The sequence below is a fragment of the Ostrinia nubilalis genome, chromosome 3 (genome assembly GCF_963855985.1).
Source record: "Ostrinia nubilalis chromosome 3, ilOstNubi1.1, whole genome shotgun sequence".
Classification (NCBI taxonomy): Eukaryota; Metazoa; Arthropoda; class Insecta; order Lepidoptera; family Crambidae; genus Ostrinia; species Ostrinia nubilalis.
The window spans coordinates 4,567,702-4,583,595 of NC_087090.1; the positions used below are offsets into that span (position 1 = coordinate 4,567,702).

Below are 15,894 nucleotides of genomic sequence, written 5' to 3' on the forward strand. Positions count from 1 at the left end.
ACACCCCTGTTCTTTAGTGCACACATAATATTATAGCGTAGAATTCAGCTTGAAACACTGTAGCAAACCTCCTTAAGCGTTTACTATGTTCGAAGTGTTTACAGTAGACTCCCGTTCCCGTTCCCAATGCCATCTTTGCAGTGGCGGCGTAAGTCCTACGGCACCCCCTGGTAACCCCCACGATTTTGGGGTTACCTACCGATTCCAAGATTGAAAGACAATGACATAGACCGCAGACTTGCTATGCAGATGCGCCAGTGAGTGCTAATCTGTGCGACATGTGTCACCCTCTGATGCTTGGCACCCGGGGCGGCCCGCCCCCCCCCCCCCCCCCCCCTACGCCGCTACTGCAACTTTGAGCTGTCAGTAAACCAGATTAGGCTGTTCTGTTGGGATTTTGGTCCTCTTTTCTAGTCGTCCCTTGTTCAAGATCTATCCACTTACTTATTAGATAAATCCAAGGGGTTCGCGTATAGGATTAGTTGCAAGCAACCGACTCAGTCTTCCCTTTACCCGACTGGTTGGAGGTGGACCAGAGCCGATAGCAAGATGGAGCCTACATGGACCGGTTTGCTCGTAGCTGCCGAGGCTTGCCTGGAAATGGTGAGATGTAAGTGCAAGAAGTAGGTAGTGCAGAAGCTGGTGCTGTCTGAAAAAAACAACTACAAAGGTCACAGCCGTAACCTTTGTGCTAAAAATATTTCCCGTACTATGATTGTGAAACCTCATTTTCCTCACACTTACCTTTCCGTTAAATCACTGGTACAATAGTATGTAGAAATAAAAGTGTTAATTAAAATAATAATAATCATTAAGACGTTTAGACAAATTAAAGTTCTTTATTTAGTGCTTCCTTATGATATTTTCAATATTAAAATGTATTTAAGCTATTTTCAACCTTATGAGTCACACATAGAGTTCAAAATCAATTGACGAAAAAATACAAATTATGGTAGATTGATGTGCCAGCAACTCTAAATAAATTCTAAAATAATAATCCTTGCTTGCTTATGAACCAAATAGTATGAATTCATGGATAAAATAAATATTTTTTTCCGATGCGCAATAAAATTCGCCCGCTGTGTCCTGAAGAAAAAATTTTTTTCACTTACTTTTTGCGGAAAAAGTACCATACAATGTTATATTTTTATAATCCTGATAAATGTAGCTTTCAGGTCATATTTTTTTTATTAGGTTATCTCCAGTGGTTTAAAAGTAAACGACGTTTATTTAAAAAAATACTTTTTGGTTTTTGTGAATTTTACTCAATATTTCAAATTTTTTGTATGAAAAGGCAAAAAGTTTGTTCTAGAAATGAATTCGCCATCCTTTAATTATCCGAAAATGATACCACACTTGCCCTAATACCCATAGTTTTGAAGATATGGGCCTTAAAGTGAAGCGCGGCGGAAGGAAACTTGCCCCCCCTCCCCCTGCTACCACAGGGGGGGCTCCCGATGTCTACCGACGGAAATCTACTCAGGAGCACCCAAAGAACCACTGTTGCAAAAATGAGCCTTCTATACCAAAGTGGAGGGGTTCTTGCACTAAATTCCCTACTATATAGGCCAAAAGCATTTTGTTACATTTTGGAACATTAATTTATATTCAAAATGAACTTGTTGTTAATTTAATAAAGCATTTAAAGTGTTATTTAATTTTAATGTAGTAGTGTAATGTGTTAAGCGGTTTTAAAAATAAAACAGTGAGCTTTTAAAATGTTATTTATTTTTCACAAATGTAGCACTTATTCGCTAGGCATTAATTTTATGATAAAATTAATAATCTTTACAATATACAAATTCCTTAAAAAATCTATAAAATATTAGTTTATTTCAAAACATATGTACATCATAATAATATTACTATCGATACATATAATATAATATGCCTACTAGGTGATATGGGAGTGGGCCGTAGCTAAGGCACGTGGTATTAGTATTGCATGACACGGGAGTCGGGCGCCCCCTACAATGATTCCATCCCTAACCATTAATGTATGAAATAATAAGATTCATCAATTACCTTAAAAGAGTACATATCTAATGTTTAACTGTTATTCCAAATGAACTACATGAGCGCGCAGCTACTCGTGATGTTTGTCTTTACATGAAGAGCTAGCTAGTTAGGAACTTACAATTTTAGCATGATAAATAAAAAAATATTTTAAGAAATGATGTAGTTTAATAATAAATAATTTACATAATTATGATTTTACATTGTCCATTATTTAATGTATACCATAAGACAATTTGGGAGTATTTCTACATAGTATTATAACCGCTTATAACGTTAACGCGGACTAAAAATACTCCCTAGAAGTGTCATATCATAAAATCAGGTTTAAAATTATGCATAGTAGTAATAGAAGATAACAATATTTTAATTATTAATAATACATTAATTTATTAATGAAAATCGCGCAAAGAATAACGTAGACTAAAATAACTTCAAATAAACTGAAAACATTTTGTTAAGTCTGATTTTTGTTTCTTTGGCAATTAACCATTTTCGAACACTTGCAACACAATTAGAAGTCACGTATGATACAATATGGAATGAAATAACACGAACAATGCAATAGCTGCCCTAATAAAAATATAATTTAAAAATGCATCTCAAAAATAAGCATAAAGCTATGATGATTGCAAAACACTTAAGTACGTAGTTTTGAAATTCGTATGTCAGTACATGGATGAAAAGAGATTGTTTGAACTTACATCTAAACATATTAAAAGCGACAACTGGGCAAGCCACAGAGCTGAACCTGAGTCAATATAAAACTAACATAAACAAAATCAACATAGCTTTCATTGTAGGAATGTAAACAGTGTTGTAGAGCAATAATAAACAGCATTATGTATATGATAATAACAAGAACCACTAAAACAATGCGTCTGAGGCCTGCTTCCCTTTAGCACCACGGGTGTTGTAAACACGTCTATATCACAGCTATCCAGAGCCTTCGCGTATACGAACCGGTCATCTGCCCCTCACATCATGATAGAGTTTATCCAGAAGCACCTACAAGCCACGGTCCGTACATCAATCTTTTGTGATTTTCAAAACGTTCGCATGAGGACGTTACAGGATAACTTTGGCTTGTAGAAGCATCCATAGACGTCTTTATAATTCCAACAGAATATCATTATAGAATGATCTTTGTAAGATCACGTCTTCATGACTCTAGCATTGATACATTATTTGACTTACAAGATTATCTGTTCCTTTCTCTTCCAACAGGCTAGAAGAGAATGGCTCCAGAAGTGTTCACTTCACGGACAGACATTTTATTCACATAAGGCCCTACACTTTATTAACTCGATAAGCATTTAGCTTTCTTCAACTAAATGTAAATGTTGAAACACAAATTCAAGTGCTACGTTTGTCATAACTAACATGTATATTAAACATTTCAAGATGTGTAGTAGCAAAATGTGAGACTATTTGTTATAATATCGAGTCCGTGAACCGTGCATTGGATATAAAAGTTTAAAGTTGTGAAACGGAATGAACTCACAACACGTTTTGTACTTCAAAATCACAACTTAAATGTCTTATTGTACATAACTTTACAAGATTTCTAGTAAAAATGGTGTTTTTGACATTAAATATGTACATTATAACCTATAGGTAGTACATTTACATAGATTAAGCTCTCTAATATTGGTTATTGACACAACCATTGAAGCAGAGGAATTTATCCGAACGACAGTGGTACAATTTAAAATGTAACAGCAGATACTGAACTGTAGTTGATGAATAAGCAATTTGGCACCAATATTGTGAGGTTGACAAATACAAACACAATAATTTACTATCACAATGATATTAGAGAGTATAATAATAACAAGACGGATATCATCTTATTGCTTCAAATGCTTGCATTCCACGAGGGTTCATAATATGTACATTTTAAAGGTTTTATTATAAACGGCGACACTATTAAGCTCTTTACTCAATGACTAAATAATGCAGATACATAAGGCTGCTTAACTTCATATAATTGATCATGAGTTATTGAGATATAATTATACGCTCAAATGTAACGTATATTCGAATTCATTAGAGATAATTGATCATGAGAAACAAGGAAGCCCTTCCGAGTCTTATTTGATTAAGTAACATGCGGATGATTTATCATTTGAGCAACTACAGGAGGTCTACTACAAAAAAAATATGGCACTGTTCTTCGTTAGTTTGCAAACAAAAACGCGTCATGCACTGTACTTATAACTAGTAAGTTCCCGGGAAAGTGAATAACAGTGGTATACAATTTACTAAGATTGTTTTTCACACAAGAAACAACAAGTGCCGACGTGAAACCCCTGAACTAGTGCAGTTGTGTAAATATCATTTAAATATTCTTAAATTCAATTCCTGAACGATTGCATTAACTACAAATCTATCTATTTGACGTTAAACGTGTAAAACAGTGCATGTAGTAGAAAAGTGTTTAAATTCATAGGTACTAATATTGTTTTAATTAGGTCCCTTTCTCGCAAAAACTTTTTCTTGTTGCTATAAAATGTCTTTTTTCTCTCTCTATCTTTTGCTGAGCAAATTGTACTCTGATATGACATTCAATTCCATTTCAATATCTAGCAACAGATTTTATTATAACTGGGGTTTATTGCAAGTAAATCGCTCATGTATTTATCATTGAGAAACGCTTAACTTGTTAATAAAAAAATAAATTCAAGTAAATCATAAAAAACATACCTACCAAAATAATTTTCATGGGAAATGCTCGCCTGGCTACTAAATGTTTGTAAAAAATTATAATTCCACTTTACCATAACATTTAAATTCTAACAGTCTAATGCGGTTACAGAAGCTGCTTCTAAAGCATAGTGTCGCAGACTAAACTTACATAACGTGCGTAAAAAAAAGAAATAAAGTATTCGTTAACATTTCGGGATATAAAAGCTATTAATTTGACAAGTGTATAACCTAGTTTCGTTCGTTCGTGTCGCGCTCGTCACCAGAATGCGCATGCGCATGAAAGAAGCCTGTTTTAACACGCCTACCGCCCCACGCAAACAAAAGCCCTCCGCCAGTGGCAAAACAAGTCGCGTCTTCGGCACGCGCATATTACCGTACAAGCGAACAAACTATAATATCAACATTATTAATGTAACTAATATTTACACGATTCATTCAACATTTATGTTATATGTTTTAGTGCTCACACAAAACGTAACCATGTGATACAGTAACTTCATATTTGAACCAAATAGAAGTACGATAAATTTTCAATTACAACAATCAAATAACTTCTCGAAAAAAATATATGACAATTCCTTTAAAATATCACTACGTTCAAGTCACTTCGCATTTCAATAAAACTATTATTACCTAACATTGACTGTTCTTAGGTAATATCAGGCCATAGGTTATGACTCATAGGCAGAAATCTATTACATAAATATTTTCTATAACTTATGATTTCAATATAATGGGCTGAAATCACAAAAAGAATTCTCATAAGCAAAGGTACGTCATCAGGATGTGGTTGATATCGTATAAATTAGGCTTAACCAATTTTTACTGGTTTCAACAAGACATTGTCAAATTTTACACGATAAAACTGGTAAGTCTTTACAGAATATCAAGTTTCATAATCCCAAAATAAGAAACGACGATTCTAGTATCTGCGAATATGCGTTCCATGTTCCACTGATAAGTGAAATTTTCCTTGTAAGTACATAATATCAACAATTCTGTATATTACAACATTTCCAATTCCAATAAACACACGCAAAGAAGGGATCTCAAAAAGCGTTCAATGGTACCTACCTTTAATAGGCAAATTATGTATTAGATCCAAAACTAAAACATTAAACTATGCACCACACGTTGCTCTGACGCTTGTAACGTCTGAGTTGAACTAAAGCTGATAAAAATGATCGCGAACTCAGGTCGATCTCATGCTCATTCGTAATTGTAAGAGCAAGAGAAAAAAACAGCCGACTCGATTAGCGATCCGATTCTTAACCGGCGTAGATCGTGTTAATCAAACTCCATGCGACTGATAGCGTTAGTACAAAGTAGCTAAACTATCAAAAATAATGTGGCAACGAAATGAATCGGTGTGTAAATCACGCGGGTGTGATGGGCTTTATTGCGAGCGTCGTAGAGAACAGAGTCGCGTGTCCCGGAGCGGGTGTCTGGTACCTGGTGGGTGTCTGGTACCTGGTGGGTGTCTGGCACCTGGTGGGTGTCTGGTACCTGGTGGGTGTCTGGTACCTGGTGGGTGTCTGGTACCTGGTGGCCGGTCACTGGCGCGGGATGGACGCGTTGGCGGGCAGCGTGGAGCTTCGCTGGGACGCGTTCATGTACGCCGCCTTTAAGTTCGACCGCATCGAATCTCTGTAAGTGAATAAACATTTATTAGCACATTGTTTTGCTAAAATGTTCAGTTTAATTTTAGAATATTTACAAATTAATTGCACTTTGCGAGTTTCGAATTCGATACAACCCATTAGAAACATATTTTTTTGTTGTGTTCGTAATTATTTTCAATACGAGATTGTAAGAAAATAGAAAGTAGACTGAAAATTCCTATTGTAAAAATACTTATTATTTATAAATTCCGAGTCGTGAAAATGGAAAATAGAAGGTCGAGCGAGAGGGTCAGGAATTTCTGGACAAAAAATTTGCATGTTAATGTAGGATTTTAGCAGAATAGATTACTTTGTATTTACTATTTACAAGACTATCTGTATCAACCTATTCTTTGCAAATAAATGTCTTTGTCTTAAAATAAGTAAAATTTTATAAAAAAAAATAAAACCGACTCCAAAAAACCTACACTAAAACGTAGAAAAATAATTACTAATTACCTACTTATTTATTAGGACGAATTATTAATATTTATGTAGGTATACCATGATTGATACTTCTGGAGTCGGTGCCAAGATTATGAAACATGTAAAGTTTGCCTGCACCGACTCCAAAAGTATCAATCATGGTATACCTACATAAATATTAATAATTCGTCCTAATAAATAAGTAGGTAATTAGTAATTATTTTTCTACGTTTTAGTGTAGGTTTTTTGGAGTCGGTTTTATTTTTTTTTATAAAATTTTACTTATTTCTTGCTTTTTAGTTAACTAATTATTACCTTGATGTTACCACTGAAGGTAGGCAGTACACTGAGACCAAAAAAAATTGGTTCATAATCGGCGGAGATATTGCGTATAAAAAAGTTCATCCCCAATTTTCCACCCTTGGGGGTGAAATATTTTCTTCAAATTCGCATGAAACCACCCTTTTGATAATACCTATTCAACAAAAAAATAATCGTTCAAATTGGTTTATAATCGGCGGAGATATTGCGTATAAAAAAGTTCATCCCCAATTTTCCACCCTTGGGGGTTGTTTTTTTTATTATTAAATTTAAATGGGACCACCCTTGAGGTATTACCTATACGCCGAAAAAAGATTTGTTCAAATCGGTTCATAATTGGCGGAGTTATCGCGTAACAAACATAGAAAAAAAAAAAAAAAAAAAAAAAACATACGGGTCGAATTGAGAACCTCCTCCTTTTTTGAAGTCGGTTGAAAAGAGAGAACATCGATTTTTCGTTGAGAAAAGAATGTAGCTTTCTTAGTGGTCAGTGTTACATACCTAGGAGGCGGGTCTCATATGGTGACGTATTTACGTCATCGTGATGTGGTTGATGTCGTATAAATTAGGCTTATCCAATTTTTACTGGTTTCAACAAGACATTGTCAAATTTTACACGATAAAACTGGTAAGTCTTTACAAAATATCAAGTTTCATAATCCCAAAATAAGAAATGACGATTCTAGCATCTGCTTTCCATATTCTACTGATAAGTGAAATTTTCCTTGTGAGTACATAATATCAACAATTAGTGTTACGTACCTAGGAGGCGTGTCTCATATGGTGACGTATTTAGTTTTTTCTAGCTAGAGTAATTTGTGGTTCAAATATTACGTCACGCACCGAGGCGACAGCTTGGTGTGGTCGTGGTTGGTGTGGTGCGCGGCGCGGTACCCGTAGCGCTGCACGCGGCGCGCGAGGCGGGCCACCCAGCGGCGCTGCTCGGGCGGCGGGTACTCACCGGGGCGACAGCTTGGTGTGGTCGTGGTTGGTGTGGTGCGCGGCGCGGTACCCGTAGCGCTGCACGCGGCGCGCGAGGCGGGCCACCCAGCGGCGCTGCTCGGGCGGCGGGTACTCACCGGGGCGACAGCTTGGTGTGGTCGTGGTTGGTGTGGTGCGCGGCGCGGTACCCGTAGCGCTGCACGCGGCGCGCGAGGCGGGCCACCCAGCGGCGCTGCTCGGGCGGCGGGTACTCACCGGGGCGACAGCTTGGTGTGGTCGTGGTTGGTGTGGTGCGCGGCGCGGTACCCGTAGCGCTGCACGCGGCGCGCGAGGCGGGCCACCCAGCGGCGCTGCTCGGGCGGCGGGTACTCACCGGGGCGACAGCTTGGTGTGGTCGTGGTTGGTGTGGTGCGCGGCGCGGTACCCGTAGCGCTGCACGCGGCGCGCGAGGCGGGCCACCCAGCGGCGCTGCTCGGGCGGCGGGTACTCACCGGGGCGACAGCTTGGTGTGGTCGTGGTTGGTGTGGTGCGCGGCGCGGTACCCGTAGCGCTGCACGCGGCGCGCGAGGCGGGCCACCCAGCGGCGCTGCTCGGGCGGCGGGTACTCACCGGGGCGACAGCTTGGTGTGGTCGTGGTTGGTGTGGTGCGCGGCGCGGTACCCGTAGCGCTGCACGCGGCGCGCGAGGCGGGCCACCCAGCGGCGCTGCTCGGGCGGCGGGTACTCACCGGGGCGACAGCTTGGTGTGGTCGTGGTTGGTGTGGTGCGCGGCGCGGTACCCGTAGCGCTGCACGCGGCGCGCGAGGCGGGCCACCCAGCGGCGCTGCTCGGGCGGCGGGTACTCACCGGGGCGACAGCTTGGTGTGGTCGTGGTTGGTGTGGTGCGCGGCGCGGTACCCGTAGCGCTGCACGCGGCGCGCGAGGCGGGCCACCCAGCGGCGCTGCTCGGGCGGCGGGTACTCACCGGGGCGACAGCTTGGTGTGGTCGTGGTTGGTGTGGTGCGCGGCGCGGTACCCGTAGCGCTGCACGCGGCGCGCGAGGCGGGCCACCCAGCGGCGCTGCTCGGGCGGCGGGTACTCACCGGGGCGACAGCTTGGTGTGGTCGTGGTTGGTGTGGTGCGCGGCGCGGTACCCGTAGCGCTGCACGCGGCGCGCGAGGCGGGCCACCCAGCGGCGCTGCTCGGGCGGCGGGTACTCACCGGGGCGACAGCTTGGTGTGGTCGTGGTTGGTGTGGTGCGCGGCGCGGTACCCGTAGCGCTGCACGCGGCGCGCGAGGCGGGCCACCCAGCGGCGCTGCTCGGGCGCGGCGGGCGCCAGTAGTAACAGCTCGCGCGCGCGGTTCGCGTGCAGCTTGCACGCCGCCACGCCCTCGCCCTCGTTGATGTGCTCCACGTGGATCTTCATACGGCACCCTGAATAATACACGTGTTTTAAACCATTCGATTTGATCACAATAGTAAAGTGGAGACCAGAGACGAGCATTGATAGGACATGGTCGGGATAAAGCTAGACGTCGGCCTCTGCCTTTGCTAACAAGCCGGAGATTAGGCTACTCTCTTCTTAAGAGGGGTCCCACATAACACGCCGCTTGCCTGACTACAGTGGCACTCAGTATTGACGTCACCGGCGCTGCGTAGACGCTGGCGAAACGACGTTGCTCGAAAGAAGCTAGTATAGGAAAGTAGTATTTCATATTTCTTTGTTGTGAAAAATGCAAAGAAAATAAACAAAGCAAATAATCTTCTTCGTTGCTATATCCAGTAACAAAGGCTTCCCATCACACAATTGATTTCTAAACAACCACTTTAAAACTCCTTTTATAACGCATGCCGCATGCGTCAGCGCATCTCAAAGCCACGAATACTACATGATCAATAAATAATAAATTGTCGATCATACTCACGCCTGCACTCGTAGGCCTGCGGCGGGCGGAACATGTGCCACAGCGGGCGCGGGCACACCTCGCACGCCGTCGGGATGTGGTACGTGATATTCACCAGGTCGTGTCCCTTGTGCTGCACCGTGTTACCTGCGGGAAAACGATCAGTTAGATTGTGAAGTTAAAACGGGAGAATACTGACGCATGAACGAAAGTCAGCAACTCCAGTTTCGCTCAATGGTTTCTTCTATCCAAAGAGAATTTCATTAACAATTTTGTGGGTCTATAGCAGAATCAGAAATCTAATGGCGACTCTTCCGCGGTTAATGCCGGTGGAACTGTGGTGGGTATGACGAGCAAGCGAGGCAACGTATGGTAGCGACAGAGGAGTCATGATGAGCTTTCGATACACTCGCTAACCACGCCTTGAGTCGTTTGCAAACTACTCCTAAAAATTAAAAAAAAACAATGTAGCCGTAATGCGCGGACGTGTCTGAAAATTATACACACTCTTGCTTACTCCCGTCGCGCTAGAAGTCTCATAATCACTACTAAAAATGACACAAAATATGTGCGTTTCCTTTCACGCCCATCATCGCAACCTTCCATAGAGCTTAGCGCAAGCTCGCCGTTGCAATATGGAAGATGCGCATCAACCCTGGAATATCTAAATAATATTATATAACTCAAAGGTGACTGACTGACATAGTGATCTATCAACGCACAGCCCAAACCACTGGACTGATCGGGCTGAAAATGGGCATGAAGGTAGATGTTATGACGTAGGCATCCGCTAAGAAAGGATTTTACGAAACAGGGGGTAAAACGGGATCCACGGGTACGAAGATGCGGGCGGCCGCTAGTTCTAGAATATTTATCACATACCGGCGTGGTCCTGCGCATCAGGCGGCGCGTCCTGCGGGTCCCCAGGGCGGCGTGCTTCGCCCTCGCCCGCATATAGCAGCTGGAATATACGCGGGATGTCCTTCGCGTCGGCGCGGATCACGTCGCCCTGCGTCACCGAGCGCACGTGGAACACTTTGCTGTGGGGATAGAGACGTCATTGTTAGGTTCCATTGGATATTTTGAGTATGTTGAGCAGGGTTCGAGGATATACAGGGTGTTTGGCGCATCGTGTGCCAAAATGATTTGGCAGATAGAATGGGTCATTTCCTATATTTTCAGCCCCCATAACACGTTCCATGCCAGGCGGCTACTTTTATATAATTTTTTTTAGTAATTTCACTAAAATACCCAAATCGCATCATTTAATTTCGATTTAAAAAAAAACTACTAGGTGTAGCCTCAAAGTAAATATTTTGTTTTGACGTGCATTGATATAGGGTTGCATCAAATCTAAATTTACTGGCAAATATCATCTAATTTTTTTTTTAATTCAGCTTTGAAGTTTTCCGACAAGTAAAAAATGGACTGAACATTTAAGTTTACATGGCTATAAAAAAATAAATAAAAGAGATAGCGATCTTCGGATTTTATCAAAACTTCTCTAGTCTATCCCCATTCAAACGGTATACTAATCTTATTTAAATAATAACAATAACTTCACAAATTCCTTAAATTAGTGCATTGACTCTACTCGGACTGATTTGCGAAATTTGTGTTTATAGCCCCTTTTTGTGTGAATAGCACGTTATTAAACACCTAACAGGTAAAAATTATTTATCTTAAGCAATGTAAAAACCTTTTCCCTATCGTTTTTCAATGTGGATTTCTTGAATTTAAAGACGAAAATAATTATTTTGGTCGTTTATTAATTATTACAAATTTAGTTCAAAATGTCCGCCTCGGCAACGTATACACTCACGACATCTTCTTCTAATTTCGACTGTTGTCGTATGCAGCCACATTTCTCTTTTTATTACTACAAAGGCGTTTATTATTCGTTGTTGTAGTTCTTCTATTGTTTGAATCCGTTACGTACACCAGTTCTTTAGCTCGTCCCCAGACGTAAAAATCTAACGGAATTAGGTCTGGGGAACGTGCAAGCCACTGTATAGTAGGGCCATCTCTTCTAATCCACGAGTAGAAAACGTCTTTGTAATAATAAAAAGAGAAATGTGGCTGCATACGACAACAGTCAAAATTAGAAGAAGATGTTGTGAGTGTATACGTTGCCGAGGCGGACATTTTGAACTAAAAGGACAGTGCCAATCCATGTATGGAAGTTGGACCAAGTGCTGCCCAGAATGAAACGATAGTGCATTTTGTTCCTCAGGCCAATACTAATTTGTAAACCGAAGCGCACTGAAATCTATCCCTGGAGTTAGGAGAAAAAAAGATTTTTGTTTTGAATTATTTACATACAAAATATCATCGATGTATACGTACTACGCATAAGATTTCGCAATTGTGGCATTCAATAACACTTGCTACGTTGAACTTAACCATACTGCATCCGTACACCTTACTTTAGTACGACTTCGATATTCTTTATAAGCGATCAAGCGCTGTTGCAGTAGTTTGGTTACTTGACAAAAATTAATTATTTCCAAAATGGAGCAAGAAGTTTTAGCTTACAATAACTTCAATAATCGATTGTAATACACCAATAAATTGATTTTTTGCAAGTATAGAAAACTAAAACTTCTTGCTTCATTTTGGAAATAATGAATTTTTTCAACTTACCAAACAATTAAAACAGTGCTAGATCGTTTACAAAGAATGTCTAAATCGCACTAAAGTAACGTGTACGGATGCATTATGGTTAAGTTCAACATAGCGAGTGTTATTTAATGCCATAATCGCGAAATCTAATGCGTAGTACGTATACATCGATGATATTTTGTATGTAAATAATTCAAAACAAAACTCTTTTTTTCTCTTAACTCCAGGGATAGAATTCAGTGCGCTTCAGTTTACACATTAGTATAGGCTTGAGGAACAAAATGCACTATAGGTTGATTCTGGGCAACACTTGGTCCAAACCCTGGCACTATCCTTTGAAATAATTAATAAACGATCAAAATAATTATTTTCGTCCTTAAATTCAAGAAATCCACATTGAAAAACGATAGGGAAAAGGTTTTTACATTGCATAAGATAAATAATTTTTACCTGTTAGGTGTTTAACGTGCTATTCACACAAAAAGGGGCTATAAACACAAATTTCGCAAATCAGTCCGAGTAGAGTCAATGAACTAATTTAAGGAATTTGTGAAGTTGTTGTTATTATTTAAACAAGATTAGTATACCGTTTGAATGGGGATAGACTAGAGAAGTTTTGATAAGATCCGAAGATCGCTATCTCTTTTATTTATTTTTTTATAGCCATGTAAACTTAAATGTTCAGTCCATTTTTAACTTTTCGGAAAACTTCAAAGTTAAATTAAAAAAAACCTAGATGATATTTGCCAGTAAATTTAGATTTGATGCAACCCTACATCAATGCACGTCAAAACAAAATATTTACTTTGAAGCTACGCCTAGTAGTTTTTTTTTAAATCGAAATTAAATGATGCGATTTGGGTATTTTGGTGAAATTACTAAAAAAAATAATTTAAACGTAGCCGCCTGGCATGGAACGTGTTATGGGGGCTGAAAATATAGGAAATGACCCATTCTATCCGCCAAATTATTTTGGCACACGATGCGCCAAACACCCTGTATATCAAGGGATATATATCAAGATATATATCGGATATATATCCGATATATATCAAGCTGGTTTTGATGATATATATCAACTTTTAAAATTTGTTACTGTATTTGTACTTTTTGACATAAGATTTTTATTTTTTTAGTTGATTTTGCCGTATTTCAAAGATATTTTATGTTTTTGCTTTATTTGTCTGATTTTAAGTTTTAAAAACATTAAAAACATGTTTATGTAACAAATATGCAATAGTATTCATGAATAATACAATAAAATAATACTATGGCTTTCATAAAAAATTGATATATATCAAAGTTGATATATATCGGATATATATCATAAATATCCGATATTTTGATATTTATAATAAATATCGGATATTTTCGAACCCTGATGTTGAGTGTGTTGACGCGGAAACATTGCTATAGTCTGGTCTGTGAGCACGTAGAATTTTGTCCAATGACCCCAAGCTACCCATCCTTATCGCTCGCGCCTAATTATATTGCTGTCGCGACTGTGCGACTGGCACCCTCAGTGAGTGTGCGAGCGCGATAGCAACATAATTACACGCGAGCGATAAGGATGGGTAGCTAGGGGTCATTGGACAAAATTCTACGTGCTCACAGACCGGGCTTTACACGAAAAGTTTAAATTGACGCCAACTGGCTGAAGTGACAAGACTGCAAAGCGAAGTAAGGCTTTCAACTGATGTGACGTAACGTGACGCTACATTCAAACACTGCTGACTTTTATGTATCTGTATGAAATTATTTTCAAGAGGCCTTTCAGTCAATTCGAAACGATGAGTGTTTAATTGTAGATTGACAACTCACACACCAATACAGTATTTATTTGTAGAAATTAATAGCAATTACCTTTGACAGGCGCTAAAAATACATGAATCAAACTTTACGATTGCGATTTACCAATCGATGTTTGGTTTACTTTGAAATAACGAATCTTATTCATTTTCTAATATTTTAACGCCATTTCACTAACCTCAAGTCCAATATCATGACAGGATCCGTGGTATTCTGCTTGTCATTCTCCGAGTTGTAGAATATGATCTTCTTGGAGGAAACCACGACGTACTGCTTCTTCCAGCCATGGCGGCGGATGTTCTGCTTGAAGGGCACAGACAGCCAACCCTCGAGGGTCTGTTCAGTTTCGCCGTCTTCCGCGTCGGCCGACGATTGGGAAGCCGTTTCGCTGGTCAGCGCCGCGAGTTTCTCTTTTAGCTGCTCGATTTCTACGTCTTTGCTGTCCACCTGGAGTTGAAGTAAGTTTGAATTAGTTTTAGTGTTCTACTGATTTTATAAAACTGAGAGGGGTAAAAGCTAGCTCGTCTTTCAGTCTGTATGAGTTAGTTATTTTTCTATTATTTAAAAAATGTTATGAGTAGTTTCAGCATATTAATTAAAAAATTTTATGAGTAGTTTCAGCATAATAGTGCAGCTGACGACGCGGCAAGGTTCAAACTTACAGACCACGACTGTAATGCGCGGATAGGAGCGTTTGAAAACTAACACACGCTATCTATCTCACCCAGTCCAGTCGCACTAGGCTCTCTTAACCGATTGAGTCCCAGACGGCATTAATTAATGTCATAACAATTGATTATCTATTGTGTCTAGATTCGCGGAGCTTGAAGGATTAAGTCACTACACAATATTATGGTGCTACTCAGCCAAATCCCCATCAGAGATCGTTTTTCCAGCCCCTACGCAACGTCGACGCGGCGCTGTCTCAGCGTCACTACGATAATAATGCTGAGCGGCTGCCGAGGGCCAGATCTACGATCTGACGTCTCGTTATTTAGTTCACGTCGATGCTGCACAGACGCTGGCGAGACGACGAAGTAACGACGACGTTTGAAAGACGCTAGCGTGTAGGAGGCTTTAGGTCTGACTGACTACTGACCTCCATGGCAAGGCGCAGGCGCGTCTGCTGCTCCTCAAGCAGCTGCTGCTGCGAGTCCTGCAAATCGCGCTGAAGTTTCGACGTGTGCTGGTCGAACTTCTCCTTTTCACGCGTCAGCTCTTGCTGTAGTTTGCGGTAGTCCTTGTCCTTGCGCACAGACATCTTGCTCTTGTTCTTTGTAGTGGCCGGGTTCATGTCTTTCCTGTAACAATAATAAAGTGTGAGTGCTTAACACACGTATCTGGTTAATTGTATTTCGTCCATACTCAATAATTTATGCATCCAGAATGTTACAAGGGCGAATAAAAAGTCGACAAGTTCGACCATGTTTATAGCTTCACTTAGAGCCTGTGAAAAGAGCCTATAACCGAAAAATGAATTAAATTCAAAGATGACATTAATATTT

General features: G+C 40.5%; 1 protein-coding gene across 1 annotated transcript in view; it reads right to left on the reverse strand.

The window, feature by feature from the left end:
- Positions 1–1,710: 1,710 nt before the first annotated feature.
- Positions 1,711–15,894, reverse strand: part of LOC135087648 (rho-associated protein kinase 2) — a 28,377-nt gene continuing 14,193 nt past the window's right edge. Inside the window, exons 8-13 of the mRNA XM_063982393.1 lie at positions 15,489–15,690; positions 14,568–14,836; positions 10,841–10,998; positions 9,980–10,105; positions 9,275–9,488; positions 1,711–6,372 (exon numbers count right to left, since the gene is read on the reverse strand). Of these exons, the coding sequence (XP_063838463.1) occupies positions 6,279–6,372; positions 9,275–9,488; positions 9,980–10,105; positions 10,841–10,998; positions 14,568–14,836; positions 15,489–15,690 (1,063 nt within the window). The 3' untranslated portion in view covers positions 1,711–6,278. The remainder of the gene's footprint in view (positions 6,373–9,274; positions 9,489–9,979; positions 10,106–10,840; positions 10,999–14,567; positions 14,837–15,488; positions 15,691–15,894) is intronic.